The 10,637-nt window shown below is 37.1% G+C and overlaps 1 protein-coding gene across 6 annotated transcripts in view; it reads right to left on the bottom strand.

Annotated features, from left to right (window-relative positions):
• The window catches only part of RC3H2 (ring finger and CCCH-type domains 2), a 45,166-nt gene that overhangs the window by 9,972 nt on the left and 24,557 nt on the right, over positions 1-10,637 (bottom strand). For 4 of the 6 annotated variants that reach the window (XM_023760171.1, XM_006096289.3, XM_023760170.1 and 1 more), the window contains 10 exons: positions 7,622-7,836; positions 6,516-6,946; positions 5,773-5,943; positions 3,498-3,644; positions 2,993-3,206; positions 1,803-1,887; positions 1,447-1,528; positions 1,229-1,363; positions 858-965; positions 616-764 (listed from right to left, as the gene is read on the bottom strand). In XM_023760171.1, coding sequence (XP_023615939.1) covers positions 616-764; positions 858-965; positions 1,229-1,363; positions 1,447-1,528; positions 1,803-1,887; positions 2,993-3,206; positions 3,498-3,644; positions 5,773-5,943; positions 6,516-6,946; positions 7,622-7,836 — 1,737 coding nt within the window. The remainder of the gene's footprint in view (positions 1-615; positions 765-857; positions 966-1,228; positions 1,364-1,446; positions 1,529-1,802; positions 1,888-2,992; positions 3,207-3,497; positions 3,645-5,772; positions 5,944-6,515; positions 6,947-7,621; positions 7,837-10,637) is intronic. The other 2 variants (XM_014462224.2, XM_023760173.1) reach the window with 2 other exon arrangements.

Genomic DNA, 10,637 nt, shown 5'->3' with positions numbered 1-10,637 from the left:
CAAGTTCTCTTACCAAGATTTTTAAAAAGGGAAACCCTTCATATAGGTTTTAACTCTCCGTTTTATAGTTTATAAGACTGGCTATCAGACTGAGGAGTATAACCTGATGCTAGAGCACAAAGACTAATTTTTACCGCCCCCCCCCCCCCCCGAAAAAAGTAAATTTCAGGCTACTAAAAAGGACTACTTTGTTAGTTCAAATTTAGTTATTCCCTCCTAAAAATTTAGACTGACCAAAATCATTGCCCATTACATAAGATCTTCCCCTCACAGGATAAAAAAGAACCAAAAATGAATTAAACACCGCATCTATTTCACTTTAAATATTCATAGTTATGGCCGAAACCGGTTTGGCTCAGTGGATAGAGCGTCGGGCTGCGGACTGAAAGGTCCCAGGTTCGATTCCGGTCAAGGGCATGTACCTGGGTTGCGGGCACATCCCCAGTAGGAGATGTGCAGGAGGCAGCTGATCGATGTTTCTCTCTCATCGGTGTTTCTAACTCTCTATCTCTCTCCCTTCCTCTCTGTAAAAAATCAATAAAATATATTTAAAAAAAAATTAAAAAAAAAAAAAAATAAATATTCATAGTTATGAATTTTCTGTCTAACACTCACAGAATCACATGGTCTTCACCTAAACTCTGTCTCTTCTGCTCCAGTGGCTCCTTTTGGTGCGGTTGGACTGGATGCCCATTTTCCACTGCAGTTCCATTCAGCAACTGATCATTTTGAGAACTGATACCAAGTTGTATATCCAGGATCTCCTAAGAAAATAGAGTGTTAATCCTTCAGTATAAGTATTTTATTTTAGTTGCCAATGGAATAAAGCCTCCTAAACATCTACCTGTGTTACTTACTTCAATTTGTTCACTCTGTCCATCAGGTTCATCAGTGTCAAGTGCCGAAAGCTCTAATTCAATATCCCTATCAGGCTTAGTATCAGTTGCATCTTCTGTATAATCACTCTGTAATGTAAAAAAAATAATGATTTTATACCTGTGGAAACTGGGGCTTCCCTTTTAAATTTAAGTGGGAATCCCAATGATTGATCTAAAAAATTATTTAAGAAATCTGGGACCACAATTTTATTGCTACTGTTAAGTTTTAAAAGCAAACATATAAGAAAAAGGCACACTAAAATGCACTAAGTAAGGACATAAACCTATGCACAGCAACAGCAAACAACAAATCCATTTAAACATGAAGCTGGTAGGCTCACTTTCTTTACCTCTCCATTTCTCAATTCAATTTCCTTGCTTAGTAGATTTAAGGTAAGGTGACGGCCTTCATCCAGGGAATTCCACTTCTGTTGCATGGCCAGAGCATTGGCCTCCCTCTGAAGAAGCAATGAGTTACTCTTGGCCTAGATGGGGGTGAAAAGTAAAGTTAGCTTCCAACCACCATTCTATTTTTTAAAAAGTCAAAGCTGAGTGACACAGAACCTACCTGCTGAAGTTCAATGCTTAAAAGGTCTCCAGTACTGGAATGCTTTCTATGACAAGATAAATCAGTAACAATGAATCTGTCCCTTTAAAGAGAAATATGTTTATTGTAATAAAAGTGAAATAAGTGAAGCAGCTAAAGCAGTAATAACTATATTCTACATATGTTTTATGTAACAGATCAATCCTGAAAATTTCAGTCATCATTCCAAATGTAAAAGTAAATATTTTTTCAGAAATTTGTTACATAGTTAAAACTAGCAAAGCACATTTTATGAATAATTGAGGATAGAATCTGTACTCTGAGGATATATACAAGTCTGAGAATAGAAAATCCTAAAGAATTAAGAGTAACCTTACCGTTCAATATAGTGTGCTGATGATGTGGACTCACTACCATAAGAACTCCACCTTGAATCAACAGCATTGACATAAGGGACATAATCTACAGAAATGTAGAAAGAAACAATGACCAGAAAAGTGAAAAATCAGTATCTACATGTGAATACTTTTTTTAAAAAAAGATTTACTTATTATTATTTTTAATATGTTTTTATTGATTTCAGAGAGGAAGGGAGAGATAGAAATATCAATGATGAGAGAGAATCATTGATTGACTGCCTCTGCACGCCTGTGACTGGGGATTGAGACTGCAACCCAGGCATGTGCCCTTGGCCGGAATCGAACCCAGGACCCTTCAGTCAGCAGGCCGACGCTCTATCCACTGAGCCAAACCGGTTAGGGCATGAATGGGATACTTTTCAAAAGATCCGTATTTTATCCAACGAGCCATGTTCTCCTGGCTAAACCATTTAATTCTGAGTTTCCTGTGGTTGTTAAATTGAGGATTAAAAAAAAAATGCTAAAGATAACAACAAAACAAAAAAAAAACGCTAAAGAAAACTTTAACCTTTGCAACAGCATGGATGGACCTGGAGAACATTATGCTAAGTGAAATAGGCCAGTTAGAGAAAGACAAGTACCATATGTGGAATTTAATGAACAAACTGAGCTACCAAGCAAAATAGAGACAGACTCATAAATAAAGAGCAGGCAGACAGCCTGGGGGATGGGAGACGGGAGGAACTGAGATGAAAAAAAAAAGAGAGAGACAGAGAGAAAGCTCATGGACACAGACAACAGTGTGGTAACTGTGGGGTGGGACGTGGGAGTGGAGGTGAAAGCGGGCATAGAGGTGATAAATGGTGATGGGGAAAATAAATAAATAAATAAATAAAATGTCAAAAACCAGGGCTGCGCTAGCTGGTTTGGCTCAGTGGATAGAGCGTCGGCCTGCAGACTGAAGTTCTGCAGCCTGGGTTCAATTCTGATCAAGGGCACATGCCCGGGTTGCCAACTAGATCCCCAGGGTGGGAGTAGGGGGGTCCAGGCCACAGCTGATCAATGATTTTCTCTCATCATTGATGTTTCTATCTCTCTCTCCCTTCCTCTCTGAAATCAATAAAAATATATTAAAACAAAACAAAAACAACAACAAAAAAAACACTGTGCTAGAGTATATCAGGTGAGGTATTAGTTAAATGGGTTACCTGATATGCTGATGGGCTTAGTCGCACTTCCTTGGGAAGCAGTGGCCTGGACAGGATCCGTGGTATGGTAACCTGTACGGGAAGATCTGGAAATTGCACCCCATTTTGAGATGATAGGTCCATCACTAAAAGGAATTATTGGGTCTTCTTCTTTTGTCCTTCTCTGAGTTTCAAATAAATGTACTCTTCTCTTAACATCTCCACTGTCTAGGTCCTGCATAAACCAAAGAAAATTAGTAATAGGATTATTGGCAATTACTTCAGCTAGTATTACAAGCACATGCTTTCAAAAGACATGTAATTAAGTTTTCTGCTAAATTCAACACTAGCTGTAGATCTCAATGACAATCCAACATCTATTTTAAACCATCAAACTGGGCTCAAATAATTTAAACATTAAATTCAATTCAGTGCAGACTTATAGCAACAATGAAGATGAAAGTATTCAAACATTCTAAAACCTGAGTCAACATGCGTAATAGCCTCCCAGCCCCTGGAATCATACCATTAACACAGCATTTGAATTAGCAATCACATCTCTGGGCTCTGAATCAATGACATTTATACAGGAGCCTATGGTGCCACAAGACCAGGGAGAATAATGGGAAAGATGGTCTTCTTCAAATTTTGTCCCACTCACACTGTCAGAGAGCTGATTGAAAAATAGAAAAAGGCACAGCCAATTAGTAAAAAAAACCTTAAATTTATACACTTGTAACTATTAAGCAACTACTATAGAATACAGAGGACTTCATAGTGAATAATTAAAACTTCAGTGACTAAAAAAACTGTCATAAATAACACATAGTATTTTTACTATTTGTCTTTATATTATTTAGTAATAGAAAATAGAATGTCTTCTCCTTTTACTTTATCTTTAAGTGCTCATTAGGAATCCCTGACTGATACTATTAAAACCAATCAACAAATCATTTATAGCATGCCTCTAACATGGTATAAGGTGCTCCAGAAAAAAAAAAAAAGGAAACAAACATACACATAGATTACAGTCCATGTCCTAAAGTAGTTTATCATTTGGAGAAAAGAATAAGGAAATAAGGAAACATAAGTGATAAACCATACAGTATTAAATAAAGAACAAAAATAATGCAAACAAGGCTCTGGATCTAGAAGGGGAAGTGGATAAATTTTAGAGAGACTATAAGGATAACTGTAGAACAAGAATACTAAAGTTGAAAGAATCATTAAATCTAGTTTATTAATTAAATAGATAAGAAACTCAAGGCCAAAAAGATTAAATTACTTATCCCAAGTCATATTATTAATAGCAGATCTGAGTCTCAGGGAAATACTTTCAAAAGCATAGTATAAAAAATGTAAATCCAGTTTTCTATTATTAAGCAAGTGGCAAATCTATCACTCTGTTGTCAAGATATTTACCTGGTCTTAAGAAGTCTAAGTTTGGCCCTAACCGGTTTGGCTCAATGAATAGAGCGTCAGCCTGCGGACTCAAGGGTCCCAGGTTCGATTCCGGTCAAGGGCATGTACCTTGGTTGCGGGCACATACCCAGTAGGGAGTGTGCAGGAGGCAGCTGATCGATGTTTCTAACTCTCTATCCCTCTCTCTTCCTAACTGTAAAAAATCAATAAAATATATTAAAAAAAAAAAGAAGTCTTAAGTTTTATGAAAAAAATTTGGATCTAGTTTTAAAATTTAATAGTTTATTGCAATATCCATGGATGGGCCCTGGCTGGGTTGCTCAGTTGCTTAGAGCATCGTTCCGATACACCAAGGTTGCAGGTTTGATCCCCAGATAGAGCACATACAAGAATCAACCAATGAATGCATAAAATAGATGGGTCAATTAATCTGTTTCTTGCTCTCCTTCCCTCTCTAAAATAAGAAAATACAAACATTTTTTTAAAGCTAAAAAAAGAAACGTTCATGGATGAAAATATTTGATGTCTAGGATTATTTCAAAATAATCCAGTAGGAAGAGGGGGTTCAAATAAGGTTCACTGAGTTGGTAACTGTGGAATCCAGGTGAGGGCACATGGGTTTATTATATATCCTCTCTACTTTTGTTTAAAAGTTTTAATAAGGAAGAGACTCAAAAAACTTTTTATATTAGAAACTCTAGGGATGGAGAATAAACTAGAGGAGTTTTTAAAAAATGGTGTGTTTAAATATAACAGTACTAAAAACACCAGAGTACATTGAAATGATCCTGGTTTAAAAACTTGTTTTGTGATGACAAGAACAATACTTACAGTGATGTAAAACACCAGGAATAATACAGTAGGCATTCTGCACCTTTTGTAAAGTAGGGAAGAAATATCTCAGGTAGACCAAGATTCAAATCTCAGCTACTTATAGACTGAATTTATTAGTTGGGCAAATTACTTAACTTCTCTGGGTAGGATTCCTAACCTGCACAATATGGATAGCACCTACCTCCTAAGGTTTTTGTGAGAATTAAATAACATTATGTAATGCTTAGTACAGTGTCTGGCACAAGTAGGTGCTCAATAAATGGCAGATATAAATGCTATTATTAACAAAAACCATAAAAAATAATGAGAACTATATTGCTGAAAAGATTTTGAATTCTTGGTGAAAAAAGGACTGTGTCCTAAAGGTCTTCAGTGTCTCATAAAATCTATCGATAATGCTTACAAATTTAACATGTGTTGAACTAAATTCAGCTGTGGACCAAACCACTGCAGAATAGCCACCACAGCTAAGCCTGGATTGAACGAGTGCTCTGAAGTCAGTTGTTTGACCTATCCCTGCATCAAGTGATTGAAACCTTGCTTACGTCAGTGCGAAAGTCTACACTGAACAGAGGAGAAGGTGGTGTTGGAGACTGTGTTGCCACAGGAAGAGCTGGAGAGACAAGAGGTGCTTTCTGAGTGTGGTACTGTGCCCACTGTTCTGGCTTTCTTCTTATCTGCTCCTCGCAACTGGTCTTCAAATGACCACAAGGATCCTAAGGGGGGATAAAAGAAACAATCTTAATCATGTAGGGAGCAGTAAATAAATTGAATTATATTCTGTGGAGATAAAGTAAACAATTTATTATATATTTGGGACAAAAAATACAATAGGGAAGTCATCCTAGCCTATTCTCTACACAATTAAATGAAAGGGTCAAGGTATATTAAAGTAAAATCTGAGCACTCACTTTTGGATTTTGGAAAGTCATTTGTATGAATGTGGGGACACTGAAAATAAACCCTATTCCTGTATTTTGAAGATTTCTTTTTACCTTCCCATCAATTTCCTATCCAAACAACAGTTACTGAGCATGTATATGTATCAGGTCCAGTTCTAAGAGCTTTGTTTTTCTGATTTAATCCTCACAACAGCCTTATGAGGTAAGTATTACTATTATTTCCATCAAACAGATGAAAAAACTAACATAGAGAAGTCAAGTAACTTCCGTACGTCACATAGTTAGTAAGTGGAGGAGCGAGGATATATACCTGGGTGGTTTGACACCAGACATTGGGTTCTTAGCCATTACACTACAGCAGCATTCCTATTTCCATCATCACTTACTCTTGGTAAAGGCACAGTTGTCCTTGGTTCACTTGGCTGCTGACAAGCCACTGAATAATACCCATCTAAGGAGTTATATCTTTCTCGCAAAGACGTCTGATAGACAGACGAGTGCATCACATCCATAGGAGGTAAAGAATTGCTTCTAATAATGTCATCTCGTTGGTACATAGGTGGACGCCAGATGCGCCTACTGTCGTACACAGGAGCATACATTCCAGAAGGTACTGGAGGAACTGGTCCATATGGCTGCGGAGGAGGAGGTTGGTAAGGAGAATTCATTCGATCTCGAGGGGAAAATGTACTGTAATGATCGGCATATGGCATGGAAGCAGGTGGGAGGGAGGACTCTGGAACATTATTGGACCTCACAAAGCGAGGAACACAGGGAGCCACACCAGCTGGTACCGTTGGAGGTGGTGGGTAGTATCCTTAAAAATTGGAAAGAGGAATATTTAATGTAATCTTAGTAAAATTCAACATTTTATAATGGTTTAAGTCTAAAGCAATCTTTAATGTGGGAAAATAAAATAAGCTTTGACCTTACTTTAGTTACCCCTGCTTTTGAAAGAAGCTATACCCTCTCAAGACACCACTATATGAAAATCATTAACATTCATTACTTTGTTCTCTAAAAACACATGATACAGCTATGAACAGATGGTTGGTAAATTCCTTCTAGGGCATCTATTCCCACAGGTTTTGAATTAAGTAATTATAATTACATCTTCGATTCTTAACCTTGTTGGGAGCTGAGGTTAAAACCTTTTTCAAAATCTATATAAGTTGTGTGTTGTTTTTCCAAAATTACACCTAAATATATAAACCAAACATTTTGTATATCATTTCAGGGGATTTACAGAACTCCCTGAAGCTCTTCTATGGACCCTATATTTAGTTCATAAGAATGACAACTATAAAACTATTCGTATGTAGAATTATATATTCTTAGGGCAAAAAAGAAATTTAGGGGTCATGAAGTCCAAAGGATTATTTTTTAAGTGCAAATATTCTAGATAGACATAAATTATTAACTTACTTATCTAAGGTCAACAAATGTTATATTACAGTTTCTTTTTTTCTTAGAACTGTCTAAAATTACTTACCTGTCTGTGGGTACTGTGGGACTTCAAAGGGTATCTGAGTTCTTGGATCTTGAAAATACTGAATGTTTTCAGAATGCTGAGGATATACTGGTACTCTAGTTATAAATGGGCTGGATTTTGGAGGCACAGAATTCAGTTCTGTTCCAACATTAGAGGGCCCAGCTGAGGTAGCTGCTACACTGCTTACAGGAGTCTTGGGTGGAGAACCAATTTTACTGGAGAGAAAATTTAACAAAAAGCAAATGATGAATCACTGTCAATGACTCTTAAGTCTTCCTCAGTAGACATTTTTTGTAATTATATAGCAAAACAACTAATAGAAAGATACTTTAGGAATTTCCATAGGAACAACTAAGGCAATGAACTTCATTGCCACCTAACATTGCTAACTCAGCAGCATCGTGACAGATCTCTGATAAGAACAAAAAGAAATACAAACAAATCCCAGGCACGATGTGACCCATCAGTCTCCTTTCACTTGCTTTTGAACAAAAATTTTTCCTATTGAAAAATTTTAAAAATTCCTTTTTCAGTAAGTTTTCAACAGAAACAACATAGTCTACCAGTAGTATTCTTAGGGACAAAGAAGACAGACATGAAAAGGGTTGTTCTATTAAGAGTTAGCTTAGCTGAAATATAAACACACAGAGGAACAGCCATTTTGTTAACTGCTATCTCTCCAGGACTTAGAACAGTTCCTGGCACACAGAAGGCACTAAATAAACATGTTGGACAAATGAAATAGTTCTTGCCATGTAGTAATTATCTGTTGGATGAACAAAACTCCAATGAAATAGCTACTCATTAAATTAACACAACATACGCAAACTTTTTATCTTTAAAAAAAAACCCCACAAAGGATTTTCTTTGTTGAGTCACCAAGCAATCAGCTCCACAGGACCTCATCATGGCTTTTAAGAAATCAAAGTTTTAGCCCTGACCAGGTTGCAGGTTTAGCCCTCAGGTCAGGGCACATACAAGAATCAACCAATGAATGCATAAATATGTGGAACAACAAATCGATGTCTCTCTATCTCTTTTCTTCCCCCTCTCTAAATTCAATAAATACAAATTTAAAATGTAAAAATTTAAAAAGTCAAACTTTTCCCAGATAAGACAAAGCTAAAAGTGCACCACCACCACCAAACCAGTATTAGGAGAAATGTTAAAGGGACTTCTTTAAGAATAGAAGAAAAAAATATTTTAAAAATCCTATATAATAAAAGGGTAATATGCAAATAGACTGAACTGTGGAATGACCGGTTGCTATGATGCACACTGACTACCAGGGGGCAGATGCTCAATGCAGGAGCTGCCCCCTGGTGGTCAGTGTGCTCCCACAGGGGGAGCGCTGCTCAGCCAGAAGCTGGGCTGATGGCTGGCGAGCACAGAGCCTCTACCACCTCCGCAGCAGCGCTAAGAAGCAGTGAGGCCCCGGACTGTGAGAGGGCACAAGCCGGGCTGAGGGACCTCTCCCCCCGAGTGCACGAATTTCATGCACTAGGCCTCTAATATGAATAATAAAATGGCAATAACTACACATCTAGCAACAATTACCTTAAGTGTAAATGGATTAAATGCTCCAACCAAAAGACACAGGGTGGCTAAATGAATAAGAAAATAAGACCCTTCATATGTTTTCTACAAGAGACTCACTTCAGCTGGAAAGACACACACAGACTGAAAGTAAAGGGATGGAGAAAGATATTTCATAAAAATAAAAACAAACAAAAGCTAGGGTAGCAATACTTATACTAGACAAAATAGAATTTAAAACAAAGGCTACAACAAGAGACAAAGAAGGACCCAGCAATTCCACTCTGGGTATTTACCCGAAGAAATCCAAACACTAATTAGAACAGACATATGCACCCATATGTTCATTGCAGCATTATTTATAACAGACAAGATATGGAAGCAACCTAAGTGCCACTCAATAGATGAATGAATAAAGAAGAAGTGGTACATATATACAATGGAATATTACTCAGTTAAAAAAAAAGAATGAAATCTTGCCATCTGCAGCAACATGGATGGACCCAGAGGGTATTATGTATGCTAAGTAAAATAAGTCAGATAGAGAAAGACAAATACCATATGATTTTACTTATATGTGTAATCTAAAAAAAGCAAAAATAAATGAACAAACAAAACAGAAGCAAACTCATAGATACAGAGAACATTTTGATGCTTGCCAGATGGAAGGGGAATTGGGGTGATGGATAAAAAGGGGAAGGGATTAAGAAGTATAAATTGGTAGTTACAAAATAGTCACGAGCATGTAAAGTATATCATCTATATATATAAAAGCCTAAGCCACTGTTAGGACTGGACAACTGGCCGCTATAATGTGACCTGACCACCAGGGGGCAGATGCTCAACGCCAGAGCTGCCCCTGGTGGTCAGTGCACTCCCACAGCCAACCTCCCGCGGTCCCTCCCCCTGGCCAGTCTGTCCCGATTGGCCCTGATTGCCAGCCAGGCCAAGGGATCCCACCTGTGTATGAATTAATGCACCGGGCCTCTAGTAGGAAATAAAGTCAATAATATTATAATACTGAATGGTGACAGATGGGGTGATCACTTTGTAAATTATATAAATATCTAATCACTATGTTGTACACTTGAATCTAATATAATATTGTATATCAACTGTAACTGAAAAATTAAAACATTATGAAAAAAAAAGCCAAACTTTAGCAGAGCTTGACATGTGGTGACTCAAGGAAATGATCTTATTAATGATACAGAAATTCAATACGCTGTATCTCAACTAAATTAGAAGGGTTTTCTCTAACTAGAGAAGCCCCTTTAAAGCTGGAGTAACAACAACAAGGAGAATGTGCTGCCTTTAAGTCCAGTAAATGTTTACTTCTATGTGTAATTGGGTATTAAAATGTAGGAAATAAAGAACAGTGGGGTAATATTTGATAGAAATATACTGACTTAGAGTTCAAAGATATTTTAGAGTTATATTTAGTCTTTGAAGTAAAATAATAAAGGCAACAAAGGAAATG

The sequence above is a fragment of the Myotis lucifugus genome, unplaced genomic scaffold (genome assembly GCF_000147115.1).
Source record: "Myotis lucifugus unplaced genomic scaffold, Myoluc2.0 scaffold_173, whole genome shotgun sequence".
Taxonomy (NCBI): Eukaryota; Metazoa; Chordata; class Mammalia; order Chiroptera; family Vespertilionidae; genus Myotis; species Myotis lucifugus.
The sequence above is the reverse complement of the archived record's forward strand: the minus strand, read 5'-3'. Positions and strand labels throughout refer to the sequence as shown.